The 15,663-nt window shown below is 41.3% G+C and overlaps 1 protein-coding gene across 1 annotated transcript in view; it reads left to right on the top strand.

Annotated features, from left to right (window-relative positions):
- Positions 1–15,297, top strand: part of acsf3 (acyl-CoA synthetase family member 3) — a 34,268-nt gene extending 18,971 nt beyond the window's left edge. Inside the window, exons 8-10 of the mRNA XM_069174359.1 lie at positions 10,136–10,270; positions 10,604–10,715; positions 14,009–15,297. Coding sequence (XP_069030460.1) covers positions 10,136–10,270; positions 10,604–10,715; positions 14,009–14,123 — 362 coding nt within the window. The 3' untranslated portion in view covers positions 14,124–15,297. The remainder of the gene's footprint in view (positions 1–10,135; positions 10,271–10,603; positions 10,716–14,008) is intronic.
- The last annotated feature ends 366 nt before the right edge of the window (positions 15,298–15,663 follow it).

Below are 15,663 nucleotides of genomic sequence, written 5' to 3'. Positions count from 1 at the left end.
GAGCCGGAGTCCTTATAAACTGCACCAGCCTTACCAATCAATCAGTTTACAGGTGTTGGGGAGCACTACTGCATACATTCAAAACTTTATAAAGCCTGTAGTGGCTTCAGAGCTACGTGAAATCTGATAAACTGCATGACTTTATGCGATGTCAGCATTGGTTGGGTCAGCAGACTACAAAGGGAAAAAAAAAATAGGTGGGCGTAGAATTGGAAATCAGCTTTCCAGGACTCCTCCCATCTCTGCTCCAGTGTCACCGGCCCTCGAACACACCGTGTCTGTGTGGTGTGTAGCGCAACGTCCCGAGTTTCGTTTTGGTGCACATCTTGACAAGTTATTGACGAGTATCCACACAGCCTGCATGAGGCGCACATCTCAAGCGCGAGTCATTCCTCAAGTCTGTGGCGCATCATCTCGAGAACAGACGAGATGCCCATTTGTCACGTGTGCGGTTTCCAGCAAAAATAGACCGGAAAAAAGAGGTGCGAACATAGTTCATCATGTAGATCATAGTAGAAACCTGAAGTCGGCTCTGATTATATAATGTAACAGGCGTTCTTCTGGTGCTCTCTCTCCTTCTCTCTCCTCTGACTGTGTGACTCGCTCTGAAAGAGTTTAATCAGAAATCACATGCCTGCTTTTTGGTTACAACTCTCAACCAAAGTCAATAATATGTCAAACTGTTCTTTTATGTTGGTTTAATTTCACATTATTGGTTAACATTAGCTTAATCTGGTTAATATCCTTATCCAAGTGACTGAAAATATGATTTCATTTAAACCGATGACTGCATAAACCTCAACTACAGTTTCATTATCGTGAGTCTGTGTCGTGAAACTTTGAGAATATCAGTGAAAGAAAACTTTGAAATGGGACTTTATAGTGGGGAAAAAATGTTTTGTCAGCCGGCAACTGATCTCACTTCACAACTCTGCACACGCAGTGTGACATGCTGATGACTTATAGAGGCGCATACTCATGTGGACAATACACTCCCACACAAGTTACTCCTGTCCACACAAACCCTCCCGGTGTGGATACCTGAGGGGCAGAAGAGTTAGATGGGGACTCCTTGCACTTAACTCTCTTTTTAGCCTTCCTACCGTCTCTCTCACACTCGTACCCTTTCTACCCTCACACCTGCTCCCTGTTTCACACGGCACCTGTCTCTCTGACACCGTCTCCTTCTCACACTCCAGCTTTCACTTACTAACGCCGGGCCAATCTCCCGTCACCTTCCCATTGAGCTTTCCGTATCTCACTTTTTCTACATTCACCAGGATTTGACCGTCAGGTCAGCGAGGAAAGATGACTACTGCTTTTCAGGTAGATGCCTAATAAGATACATTGTTTTGGACTCTTGCTATCAAAACTATTATTAAACATGAATTAAACATTATTATGTTAGCTTTCCTATGAATTCCAAACCTATCACATCAATAAGATGATAATTCAGATATGCCCATCTAGACATGCAGTATCTAAGATATACTGAATAAGTTAAGGTATGATGGAAGAAATGTTCAGTGTTTGTTCATTGCTTCTTTAATATATGTAAGCACAAAGATTATTTTAAAAATTGCTAAATCTTAAATGATCTGCAGCTTTTACTTTATTCAATAAGTACCTCAGGCCACTACATCCACCACCTTAACTTTTACATTTTGTGAGATGAGCCGGCAGCATTGCTTTGAGGTGGATGAAACAAAATTCTTTCAAATCTTTTGCAGATGAGGATGTTGGGTTTTTTTGGTTTTTTTTTTTTTTTTAAAAAGACTTTGCTCTGTGTGGCTGACACAGAGAGGAAGATGAAGTCTGAGAAGAAAATATAGCTCATAAAGGAGACTGACAGGCCAATAGGAAGAGGAGGCAAAGGAGAGACGGGCAAAGAAAAGTGAAGTTTAAGAAGTGGAGAATATGTGAGAGTTTGGATCAATACGTTCTCAGCTGGCCAAAGGTGTCTTCTAGTGCGAGCAGGTGCTGTGCAGGATGATTGGCAGCTCTATCGGGAAGCTGTCACCGCAGCATTCTTTCCACTCATCTTCACAAAGATCTGTGAGCACAACGATCCCCCCACTCCCCTCTCACTTTTTTTTAATCCCCTTTCTGTTCTCTGCGGTACAATCTGGGTTCAGCTTGAGTTGACAAGATTGTAAAAGCTTTTGTTGTTGGATGTGATGTAGAACAAGCAAGTCGCGGTCAGCAGAGGTGAGAAAAGAGCAAGACACAGAGTGAAGGTGGTGCAGCAGATTTGGATTTAGTTTGTGCCGACCAAACCAGGAGAGCCCTGTACTCCTCCTAGAGCGGATTATGATGTTCAGAAGATTAATGATATTTATGAATACATAAATTAGTAAGGACTTGTGGGAAGAGAGGGAAGCTTAGGCATTAGCAGTGGCGACTGAGGAGTGTTGCTTGTAGGAGGCTGTGTGGAGGAACTTGTGCTTGGGGGCTGACTATTATCCCTGCCTTATCAGAGGATTAATTATTTATTTAATTGGCTGGGAGAGACTCAGGGGCAGAAATGTTAACAAGAGGGTTAAATGTTTGTCGTTTTGCCTCAGTTTCACACTCCTAATGGCGTATTCCCCCAGAACCTATTAATGTGAGCCAAATGAATCCTCTAAGAGCTGGAATTAGCAGTCAGTGTGGCAAAATGTATTTTGATTTAGTTTGTTGTTGGTCATCTGCCAGAATCATATTATGAACATACTGTATGTTGATGCATTGTTGAGGTTTATGTTTTACACATTTCAGAATCAAACCGTTTCATTTGGCACAGCGTGAGTGTTGTAGTACATCCCATTGAGTGTGTGTGTGACCCGGAGAGCTGTAACCCCGGCTGTAAAGGTGAGCTTCAGGTCTGCAGGGTAGATTGTCAGCAGACAGAGAGAAGTGTGGCTCATATCCTGCAGAGCCATCACTAGTTATTTGCACATCGCTCTTTTGCTCCCAGCTGTGCTCTCCTCTTCCCCGCCTCCGTCCCTCTCTGTGTTCCCAATGTCATATTTCACCCCAAGTTACATTGTGTCCTCCTAACGCCAATGTCAGAGCTCCCTGTGGGATTCAGTCAACACCACCCCCCCCAACCCCCCGCAGCACTTTGTTCAAACCAGCCATCCCTATAACATTTACAGCCGAGATGTCAGCACGTGGTGGGGCTTGTTTTACGAACATCAGTTGCAGGTAAATCTAGTTAAACACCGCTTCCTCTGAGCCACAAAACTCCAGGAGTTGTTGGCCAACTGTTGGAGCAGCCGGCACTTTCCTGTGTTTATTTTCAAACATTAAAAAGTTAAGTCTCAAACACTTCCAATTACCCTTTCTTCTTTTATTCCTTTCTTCTATAGTTCAGTCATCTGTTGTGGTGAAAAGCAAAGAGACTAAAGGTGCTGTGACTCCAAAATAAAAGCAAGAGCAAGTTTTGAAATGTGCTTCACTCAGACATATCACAATCATCTTGTGTTTTCTGGAGTGTCTCGGTTGAGATCAGATTGGTGTGATTCAGTGCCGAGTAGGTGCATGTAAACAGCCGTTAAATAGTGTCCTTGATGAACATGGCAGATCTGAGACAGACATCAATCCTCGAGTTCAGCCTGTTATCTGCTGTGGGAAAGGCAACCTAGCAAGGAATATAATCAGTAACATTAACATAAAGCAATTCAAGCTCCTTTAATTGCATTATATTAAACAAATTAGATCACTCATCCAAGTGCAAAGTGCTTTCTTGTACCGTATTAATTACTAAAAAAAGGAGCCATGACAAAAGTTAAGGATGATAAATAATGTCAGAGCTGAGATTTCACTGCTTGGCTGTCTGTTATTCATCCTCATTAACTCTTCCATCTCGACATCGGGGCTTTAATGTGGAACATTAATATTCATATATGCTAAGTGTTTACAGTCACTCCGAGAGGAAGCATGACTCGCACTCAGACCTCTCTCATCTTTGTTAGATAAGGCTCTCCTTTCCGCAGTGAGAGGAGGGCGCTCAGTTTTAACCTGCTGTGTGACAGTTCAGGTTATGCTGAATGTGATGAAAGACCGTGACTCCACTTCTCAGAGGTGAAGCGTCTCCTCATCGCGCTCGCGGTCCAACACTTCAGCGATGCTTGTGTGGAGGCATCACCAAACACGTGTCATACGGCATCTCTAAAATGTGAACTTTGCAGAAGGAAAAACACTTTCAGAGTTTTTGGCTGACTCTTTGGGTTTTAAAAACTTTGTATTGCAATGCTGAGGTGTATTCAGAGGACCGGGCTACACTGTCGCTCAAGGGCACTTATTTAAAAATTGAAATACAGCTATCAGCTTCACAGCAGCCTGCCTGTCTGTCTTCAGCAGTGAAGACAGCGGCAGCAGGTCAAAGAGGGGCTATGTGCTGCTATTACCTTTACAACATGTGCAACTTGACGCTTTGAGGACAGCAAGGTGACTTTGATTTTATGGATTTGGATCATCCCCCTAACCATTAGCCTGGAAACTGGTTTTACAGCAGATATATGACAAATATATACAGATATATTAATAGATGGAGAATAAATCACTCGCTACTATGTAGGCAAATTATTTTCAGCAGATTTAGTTTTGCTTTTAGAGGATTTAGAGCTTTACTGCTAACTTTGACCTGTAAAATCCTAACAACATCGTATGTAATGTTATATTATGAAAAGCAGTCCTGACTTCTGCAGTGTCGAGTGTAGCTATGGCAACAGCTCGACGATTAAGTGGCTTTAAAGATCCAATTTTTTTTTTTGTCAGTTTTGTCAAATGTTGTTGAAAAAAACAGAAGAGTTCACAAACATTTAATGACACAACTGAATTCTTCCCAACAAAAAAAAAATACAACTGTGAAAATAATCTACAGTCTTAGTTTAGGGAAAGAACAGCGTGGCATTGTTTAGTTGTGAATAGATTAATATTTCATAAACTCTAATTTAAAGTAATTTATTACATGTATTCATTCCATACTTTTCTTTTATCAACGTAATAATGAAGGGAGACTGAGACAGGTGTGTCAATATGTGTTTGTGTATCTTTGTGTAGCCTGAAATTGAAATTAATATTATTATTATGTATTTCTTTGCCACACCCTACGCACAGATGAAAGTGTGTTTCTTACTTCTTTTCTTTTTTTTTACCTATTAAGTGTGAGCCAGAGTGAGATAATAACGTGAATGTGGACACCTTTTCATTTTATCACTCAAAGTGTGAACTTTACGGGAAGGTAAATGCCAGCCACATCTCCAGGGTTGAATGGGGTGTGCATACAAAAACAAGCACACGGTACTTCGATCAAGGTCGCACTCAAATCACATTGAATTACAAACACTTATTTCTGTCTATTTCCATAACAGCAGAAATCTGTTGTCAAGCTTGAAGGTCCTGGTAAACTAATAGATGACTTCTGTCACCTCCACACAAGCTGTTTTGGTGAATTTTTAGTTGCCTCTCTCCTTCCCTGACACCTCTTGCAGTGATGCTAGTGGCAGCAGGCTGAAATGTTTTTGTGATGTTGGCCTTTGTCATATGTCACAGTCTGCCCTTTTCTTTCACTCGCTTTTTGTCTCAGAAAAGCAGCATGTCCAGACTCCGTCTGTGTGCCTGAGTGCAGTTTTAAATAGGTGTGGAACAAGTCCTCTACACAGTTACATTTTTGCCAAGGCACAGACGGCATTAATTACAGCAATTAATGATTTATGAAAATCTTTAAAAATACCCCACAGTTACTTTTTAATCTTGTCAAATCAGATATTATATTTTCCTGAGGTAACGGAAATGGTAGCATCAGTGTGGAGCCCCCCGTTCTGCTTCCCTGCCAACTCTTGAGTGTTTGTTGAGTGGGTACTCGGGGAGAGAGGCAAACAGTTTGTTTGACGGGTAACGAGCCACCAGCCCGCTGCAGCCTGGAGGATCTTACCTGTCTTTTCTGGGCTAAATTTAGTACATCGCATATAGTCTAGCAACTAAATATCAAATAGATGTTACATGTTTAGAACTGTGTTTACATCCTGGCATATATGTGTTTTTAATTTTTTTTGTTTTTTTTGTTAAGCAGTGTTTAGAGATGTGGTTACCTGTTACTGTAAAGGATTATATAGCTGTTTATGTTCATGGCTGTATTAGAAAGCCATGTTATATGAATGTCACTTTAAAATGTTTTGAGTTGGCTTCACAGCTGGTTGAACCACTTTTCTTATTTTTTTTCCTTCAGATTATTCAATATACTGCGGAGTCTGTATACAATGCCATGTCACTGTGCAGACCTGTTTGATTTTACAAAAAAATGACTGCATGGATGAAGGTCAATCCTTTTTTATAACAGAAATTATTCTTAAGGCACTTTTTGCTTTACTGTTTGCAAATCGCTCTCGCTAGGATTATTAAAGCCGCTGATAACAGACTTCTCTGCACAATGTGTTTTTTTTTTCCATTAAAAAAATAATAATTAATGGATTAAAATAATTTGGTGTTGATTTTCTGCTGTTTCAGTTAGCTTGTAAAGAGGACGTGTTCTGCAGAACCAAGTAATGTCATTTTCTTGTTTTCTGAAAGACATCACAGAAGTTTTCTCTGCCCTCCATCCTCAGTTAAATTCTTGATCTGTTCTTATTTCTTTCTTTCTTTCTTTTTTTTTTTCCACACTGTGTGCCTTCACTTTCTTTAATGCCTCAGAATGAGATGAAAGCCCAGTGCAATTAGGCTTCTTATCGTTTTAATTAAGAAAGCCATTCGGCCATATCTGCCTCAGACGCCATAACACATAATAGTAGAGAGTCTCTGATGCCTGAAGTAGTGATTGTGTGTGTATGCATGTGTTGTGTGTGAGTACATACAGTATATGTGTGTGTATGTACGTCCTAGTAACACAGTTCTTGACAATCTCTCTCCCACCCTTCTTTCCTCTTTTATCAGTCTGAGTTCTCCAATCACTATTCCCACTTGTGCGTCTCTCCAAACATGCTGTTCCATCCCTCGTTATTGCCTTCTCCTCAAAGAGACAAGGTCAAAGAGTCCTGTATAAGTACTGCAAACTCAATTCAACTGTGTTGACTGAGTGTTTCTTTTCAACCCTTTTGTCAAAGATTGCTTCATTAATGCGGTTTCCATCCTTTACGCTTAAACATTTGCAGCCAGATGGACGGATTTTATGGTATTTTTATCTGTTTTAGCTCGTACGTACACACGCAGGACACACTAACAGCTTATCAATGTGCATGTAATGGCTATTTTCTCAGATCTATTTGCATAAGATGAGAGCGCTACATGGTTGTCACCAAATTATTCCGGCACTTCTTTTTTTCTTTTTTTTCTTTTACCCCTCATCCAAAAGAGGGGGAGAAGAGAGGGAACTGTAAGTACCCTGATAGTGGTGTTAACAACCATCTGAGCTCCTCTACTCCCTCCTCTGCTCTCTCCCCCTCTCCCTCCATCCTCCCTCTCCTCCCCCCGTTACCCCGGCCTATCAGTGCGGAGCAGTGGTCTGTGAAGAAATTCCCAATATCTAAATTTACACACTGTATCAATCTTGTTTAATAGACTGGAAAGCTTATAGCCGGCGTGGCAAGCCGGCAGAGAGGGCAGCGGTGATAAATTGTCGGTGTGCAGGCGACAGCCGCCCGTGATGTATAATGAAATATTTATGATTTATCCCAGCTAATAAACTGAAATGAAGTGCATGATGTATGGGAACAGATGGGCCCTCTATTGATGCTGAGGTGGAGAAGCAAGAGGGGGAAGAGGAGACAGGGAGATAGGTGGAGAGAAGGAAACAGGAGATATGATGAGAGATGTTTGAGAGGTAGTAAGGGGAAAAAAGATAGGACTAAAAAAAAAACCAGTTGTTTGTGTTTGGCTGACACTGAAGCAGGAGAAACTAAAACAGTGGGCATATAGGTAAGATAGATGGAGGGATGCAGGGCTAGAGTATGGAGAACAAATGAGATTAAATGATGGAATAGAGGACAGATGGAAGATGGCAGTAAAAACAGACCACCATCAAAATATAATCCCTCTCCTACAACGCTTCACCGTGTTGATTCCCAGTGAGGCGGGCGGTTGTTTTCTTTTATTGACTCCATATTTCAGGTGTTTCCCGCTGTGGACGCACAGCTTCACCTTAAACGCTCCTAACAGAGCTGTACCAGGCATTTTAGAAATGTTGAGGTAATGAGTGCAACGACGAAATAAAGGAAGAGTTCAACATTTTGGGAAATACACTTTACTTTTGTCGTTGAGATGTGGATGATAAGATTGATAGCACTAATACCACTCTCTCGTCAATTTGAAGCTACAGCCAGCAAACCGTTTGCTAAGCAGGGACAGACAAAGGCAACAAAATCTGTTCACCAGCTAACACTCACTGACTAACATGTTGCACCTTGTTTGTTTTAAACAAAAACCAAAGTGTGAAATCGACCAATTTTTTTGTTTACGGGGTTTATGGATGGCAAGAAAAGCTGTAATTTCCTGGACTTTCCCGCCGGTTGCCTGGCAATGTCACAGTAACAACAAAAAGAAAAGCTCTTAAACAATAACTTTTAAAATTACATGCATGTTAATTTAACTACTAAATTATAATTTCAAGAAAAATCGGATACGTGTACAGCGGTCAAAACATCCTTACATTGTTTTTAATTCTGGTTGGAAAATAATGAATCATTTTGGTTATATGGTTCAACAAATTAATTCTTTATCATATTTTTTTATGTGGCCTATTTTTTGTTACGTGTTTTACCCAGGTAGTAACAAATAGTTAGACTGCCCCTCTACGATGTAGTGCTTTGTTGCAGGAAAATGTAGTACTAATTTAAAAAGAAGCCGAAAAACAGAAATATGATACAAAAAGTAATTTATTGAATCAAAATAGTAAAACGATGTATAAGTAGTGGAGAAGTAACGTATGGATAAGCATAGATATGGTTCTATGCATGTTGTATGGTGGAGAAGGTCCAACAGACAGAGGAGGATATAGTAGGTTGGAGAAGATGCCAGGAGCCCAGAGAGAGTCAGACGAAACATAATTATGTTTAAAAGAGCTTACTGTCTATTTGTATGCAATTGTGAAATCTCCTCATATAACTAAAACCCCCTAATTTACCAAGACATTGCAGATAAATTGTCTTCCACCTCTGATACTGTAGGTACAACCATGGCCTCTGTTCCTGTCCTTCACTGACCTCTCAGTCCAACCCTCCGTCTCAAACTACAACACCTCGCTTAACTTCATCACGGTGTCTCTCACACACACGCACGCACACACGCACGCACACACACACACACACACACACATGGACACACAGACACACATGCACGCACGCACGCACGCACGCACGCACACACACACACACACACACACACTCGGTACCAGCTGTGGACGCACCACCTGTAATAATCCAAAAGGACATCTTCCTGTTCCTTCTTTTCTTCCCTCCTCTGTCCATTTTTCTCCCCCTCTGTCTCTCTCCACTCATCCATAGTGACCCATTTCCTCTGCTCGTCATCCCCAAGCCCAGCTGCGCCCCTCATCCCACATACTGTACTCATCCTCCCCCACACCTGTCCCCCAGACACCTATGTGTGTGTGTGTGTGTGTGTGTGTGTGTGTGTGTGTGTGTGTGTGTGTGTGTGCGTCTGGAGGATGTGGGGGGATCTTAAACACTCATCCATCCACTGCACTTTCTCTGTCACACACACACACACACACACACACACACACACACACACATACACACACCTAATGTTCAACCAAGTTTAACCTATATTCCTTGTATCTAGTCATAAAGGGGAATTTACTTACAAATGCTGGCAGGTTTTTTGGTTTTGTTTATTGATTTTCCCCCAGATCCCAAAGAGACCATTAATAGCTGCTACCAGTTAATGCTCCATGTTGTCTTGTGGCAAGCAGAGTTCAGGATATGCTTCATGTAATCGAAAATTTATGTGAAGAAAATACTAAAAAGCTGTAGTTTAGAGGAGATGGGTTGTGTTAAAGAACTAAAATAAATTCCCAGTTTTTTAAATCAACCCATCCATCTTTTACCTTCCTCATGAACAAAAGTCATGCGGCATGAACAATATGATTTTTTTTCTCATTATTGATCATCCCCCAACTCTTTGTCTGGGTGTGTTTTAGGGGACACGGCGGTCTATAAGGACGGAGTGTATTGGCTTATGGGCCGCAGCAGTGTTGACATCATCAAGAGTGGTGGCTACAAGATCAGTGCCCTCGAGGTGGAGCGTCACCTTCTGGCTCATCCAGACATCATCGGTAAGAGTGCGCTTTAAGTGGCAGGTCAATTTTTGGTCGACACAGTAACATACATCACTTTCAGTACAGCTTAGAATCTCCCGACTCTAAAACATCGCTGCAGAGGACAATGATCCTAAACGTACAGACAAGGCAGATGATGTTTTTTTTATGACTGCTCTTGACAGTCCCCTTAAATTGATGTAATACGGGGAAAATGTCCTACAGTTTACTTTCTATGCACGTGAACGCCATCGAAGGCAGCAACACAACAACAAAAATACAAGATGGAAGAATGAAAGTGGCTGAATCTGAACAACAGAGTATCTGATTGTTGTGGTGTTTCATTTTTAGATGTGGCTGTGATCGGGGCCCCCGACGCCACATGGGGTCAGAAAGTCACGGCCGTGGTGCAGCTGAGGAAGGGTCAGAGTATGACCTTGCCACAATTGAAGACCTGGGCAAGGTAGATCATCTTTCCTTTGTGGACACTGCTAGTTGGTTTACTCTCCAATGAAATGAGTGTTGTTGTGTGTGTATATGCTTTCCAAATGATGCTAATATTATGCCAGTTTAATATAGATAGGTTGATGGGTTACAGTGTTTTGCACACAAGCACTTAAGTAGGGAATAAGCTTTAAACACACGCATATAAACCTGCATTCTTCAGTCTAACAATGTGTTGATCTAGATCGCAGCACTACATGACAAGCAAATACATAGTCCTTATTCCTGGTGGAAGAATAATTGATGATTACTTGGATTTGCAGTGTTAATATCGCAATTTGATCATTTACTTTGTACTTGTCAAAATGGAGGATAACATGATAATAGAACTGCAACTATTAGTCAATTAATCAATTAGTCAAGTAACAGAAAATTAGTTGCTAATTATTTTGTAATCGATTGTTTTGAGTCATTTTTTTAAGAAAAATTAAAATATTCCAGTTTCTTAAATGAAAAACCTTTTCTGGTTCCTTTAGTCCTCCTTGATAATAAACTGAATATTTTTTAGTTGAGGACTGTTGGTTGGGACAAAACAAGACGTTTTAGTCTACAGCCCGGGCTTTAGGAAACAGTGCTCAACATTGTTCATTATTTTCTGACATTTCAAAGACCAAACAGGTAATAGATTAATATGGATATTAAAAATAATCATTATTTTTAGCCTTATATGTATCTGTGATAAGTTTTCAGGGTTATAAAATTATTTCCCACAGTTGCAATGTTTTGGTGTTGAGTAAGGCATAAAACTCATGGAAAATTACTGTGAACTGGTGTTTCCCTCAAATATCATTTAATCATCTTACAAGTATAACAACACACCCTCATAAACACCTTTGTTTCAAATTAAAAGCTCTCTCATGTTTCATGCACAGTCCAACTATATACTACATTTTGACCTGTTCTTGTTTAAGCAGTTTTTGGGCTTTTTTTTTTTTTTTTTTTTTTTTTTTTTTTTACTGAATAAGCACAAAGGGTAACACCGCCAACCACTGGACCACCTGCCACCTTTAAAAGTGCTTCGCAAACGCAGGTGGACTCCAAACTCGTACCACCGGCGAGACTGTGACCTGAATAACTTAAAACCACCATCCATCATCCTGAATTCACAAAAACAAAACACAAAAAGATACCATATCCCATTATTGCAAAAAAGGTCTGACCCTGTCTTAGGGAAATCTTATTATGCTGATTCAAAAAGACAATCGGCTCTTTGTCTGTCCTGTGGCAACCAAATGGATGCTCGTAAGTCAAACTATCTCCGAACAGTTTGCCACACATATCCCCAGTGACTGGCCCTGAAGACCTCAGATCAATAAGAAAGGATGTGAGAGAGAGAGAGGCCAGTGATGGACTAATGAGGAGAGCAGAAAGGAAGACAGGGGATGAAAAAGAGGAAGATGTGGGGGAAGCAAACAAATAATTGTTACGGAGGGCTTTGTCTTACGAGCTATCCGTTTTTTTCCCTCGTTTTCTAAATGTCAGTGGAGTTTATTTTGTCTAGTGCAGACAGTTACTGGTGACATGCAACCCTCCACACTGCAGTGACACAACATTCCTCTGTTCCCTCCTCCTTCTCTTTACTTTCCTGCCATCTGGTTTTGTACTGCACACTATCCTTTCTACAACCCACCACTGGCATTTGTTCACATCCCTGAATTCTGTGAAATGTTGTGTGTGTGTGTGTGTGTGTGTGTGTGTGTGTGTGTGTGTGTGTGTGTGTGTGTGTGTGTGTGTGTGTGTGTGTAAGTAATCAAGGGTGCACACTTGATAGTTTTAGTGTAACTTCACACCGCTGGTCACTTCCTGTAGGTCGACTCTCTTCTCAGCCGGTTCCCGGAGCTTCCTGTTCAAACTGAGGCAGAAGCCAATCAGCTGTTTAATACGCCTCGTAACGGTGCGCAGTGTTGTGACGTCATCAGTATGTGATTGTCCCCGTTATTAAAAATAAAAACATTTAATCATAAAAGACACAGCGAGCTATTTGTTGGGCTCAGCGAAGGAAAAACATACTTTTTTCTGTTTTGTTTTCTGCCACTTTGTTGAGACACCGTTGATTTTTGTAACTTTTTTGCACACATTTTTGTTGTTTGTTGGTACCATTTTTCTACTTGTAAATATTTTTTTTTTTTTTCGCCAATCTACACTTCTGGGAGACGATCACAACAAATGTCACCATCACTCTACCTACGACGACACCATGTTTTTTCGTGATCTGAGGGCTGTGATTGAACCCCGCCACAGCGTGTCAGGGCTGTGGGCTCCATATGGCGTAAGGATGTTCGTTTCTGTGGCCTGCTGGCTCAGTATGGTAGATAACTGCTGCTGCCCGTGACTCAGGTTAACACATACACACGCATGTACAGTGTTTGCAGCCAGCGGTGCTGCCAGCGGACAGGCAGTGCCCGCTGCCGAGGCCGGGGTGTAAGAAGGGGGAAAGGGGGGATAAAATGAGACATAAACAAGTAGATGGATGCTCACTCTTCAGTGCCCTGGCTTCAGCTGTCAGTCTGAATCTCTATCACACCCTCCGTGCCCCCACATTGCCTTGAACACAAACACACACACACACACACACACACACACACACACACACACACACACACACACACACACACAAACTGCCCGGGAGAAATTGGTGACACGAGGCGAGTCCCGTTACAGAGACGTGTATGTATGCACATATACTCACTCACACTTTACTTCACTGAGTCAGAGAGACGGAGACATCTGCTGAAAAGAGTGTTTGATGGCAACCGCATGAGTCATTATGCTCAGTCGCGCTACAGGAACGCACACACGCACACTTATCCACAAGCAAACAAACAAACTAGGTTAGAAGATAATAAAAAAAGCTCCAGGCTGTAAGACTTGACGTAACAACCAGGCACTCAAAACGGAAAAAATAAAACACTTTTAATTATCCCAGCCTTCTGTTTTCCCTTTTATTATTATTATTATTTTTTTTTTAATTTCATCTCACAGTGATTATATTGTTTTGTGCGAACGGAATTGTCTGTGTCTGGAAGGCGAATTGTGGATATTAGGGAGGAGAGTCGCAGAGTGTATGAAGGACATTTCTTATCTCGACTACTCTGCCACAGGGCTTGCCTTTGTTTTGCAATTGTTGTCTGTTTTTGTTTCCTTTTTTGTTGTTGTTGTGTTACGTGTCCTTGTGCATGTCTGTGTCTATTTAGCCTTTGTGTTTCTCCTTCTAAACAGTCTACAGTGTATTAACACCGGTGTTTCTTGCAGAGAACACATGGCGCCCTACATCATTCCTACCGGCCTGGTGCTGGTGGAGGAGATACCGAGGAATCAGATGGGAAAGGTCAACAAGAAGGACCTCCTGCGACACTTTTTTCCATGATTGGACAATTTTGATATGCGTGACAACGTACAGGTTCCTGGTTAAAGAACTGCAGGTCACTTCCTGGCTGTCCCGATCTGGTTCTTCCAGTAAATCAGACAAACGTTGCAGACAAGTATGCGCAGGGAATTCAAATGTATAGATAAATACCGTATGGAAAGTGAATCAAACTCTGAGGTAGCTTAATCTCGACTGCAAACACAGCTATAAAGGTAATTCTATTACTTTGAACGCCAATTATTCCAAGCATTGTTTCATTGATAACTGTATAAGAGAGTTCTGGAAATGATCACTTTGATATGTAATTAGTTTGAAGCAATCTGACACAGAGCTCCATCAAGAGGACAGAAAGTTTGTGCTCAACTGAGCTGTAAATCAATTTATCAACAAAATATCCAAATTAGCTGAAGTCCCAGTTTAGTACGACATACTGTGGGAATTCTTAGCCTGTTTAGTGTCTGCAGTATGTTCACACTGGACCATGGCAAAAGTAAGTAGTCAAAACAGCCCGCATACACAGTAAAAATATGACACCTTTGTCCCACAGTGGGATGTGAATGGAGAGTTGACAAAACTGGAACAAAATTGAAAATGTTATTCGATTTCTCAGGTGATTTTCTTTAGTGTTGACTGTGACTCTTCTGCCACAGTTTGTTGATATCTTGTTTACTAACTGCAGAAACAAAAGATTATAGTGTGTACTGTATAAAATGAGTATGTACTAAAGGACTGGGGTGAAACGTGATATCGTTCCTTTGAAGTCCATATCCTTGTTTCCGTAGTGTTTCCACCCAGCAAAACTGTGGCATCAGATGGGAACAAATAGTTTTGGCTTCTGATAAATAATCACACGCACCACAAACAGGATTTCAAATTGTTCTGATAAGAATGTTTAAACGCAGCCTTGAGAACTCCTGTTGGTGTAATTTGATGTTTCATTGATGGAAATGGTGTGATTAGAGAATATAGTGTTAATGGTAGACGGGTGTGACCGCAATCAAAGGTCATGGTTAATTACACCTGCATTAAACAAAATAAAAGATAATGTGGTGGTAGAACAGAAGAATTGATCAACTTTGAAAACACTGTCAGGTCTATTAGCTTCCGAAAGTTGTGTTGCACACTGATTCACTTTAAATAATAGTGCTTATCTGAAAATTAAAAAGTTTTATAAAACTTTAAATGAAAAAGTGTTGCAGAGAACTACTTTTTCATAGACCGCAGTGTTGTTACACGTGTTTTCCGTGTGCATGTGTGTGTCTGCAGCTGTGGTTACACAGGTGTGATGAGAGCCCGAAGGCGGATTCTCTAGCAAGGCACAACACCACAGCTGGATGCCCCGCTCTCCATCTGACTAACCCTCTCGCTCCGCTCGCTCTGCTCGCTCTTCTCACCTCTCATCCTTTCTCATCTCCATTTCTCCAATATTTCGCCTCCTCTGTCTTCATCACAAGTCACAACAGATTGCAGCGGCACTGGGAAAAACTTGACTGTGAGACTCCTTTTGAATGAGCCCTGGCACGCTGCCAGAATAGGCAGA

The sequence above is a fragment of the Embiotoca jacksoni genome, unplaced genomic scaffold (genome assembly GCF_022577435.1).
Source record: "Embiotoca jacksoni isolate LCO1_2020_lvr unplaced genomic scaffold, fEmbJac1.0.p SCAF_6, whole genome shotgun sequence".
Lineage (NCBI taxonomy): Eukaryota > Metazoa > Chordata > Actinopteri > Embiotocidae > Embiotoca > Embiotoca jacksoni.
Note: the sequence above shows the minus strand (reverse complement) of the source record. Positions and strands in the feature narration are given on the sequence as shown.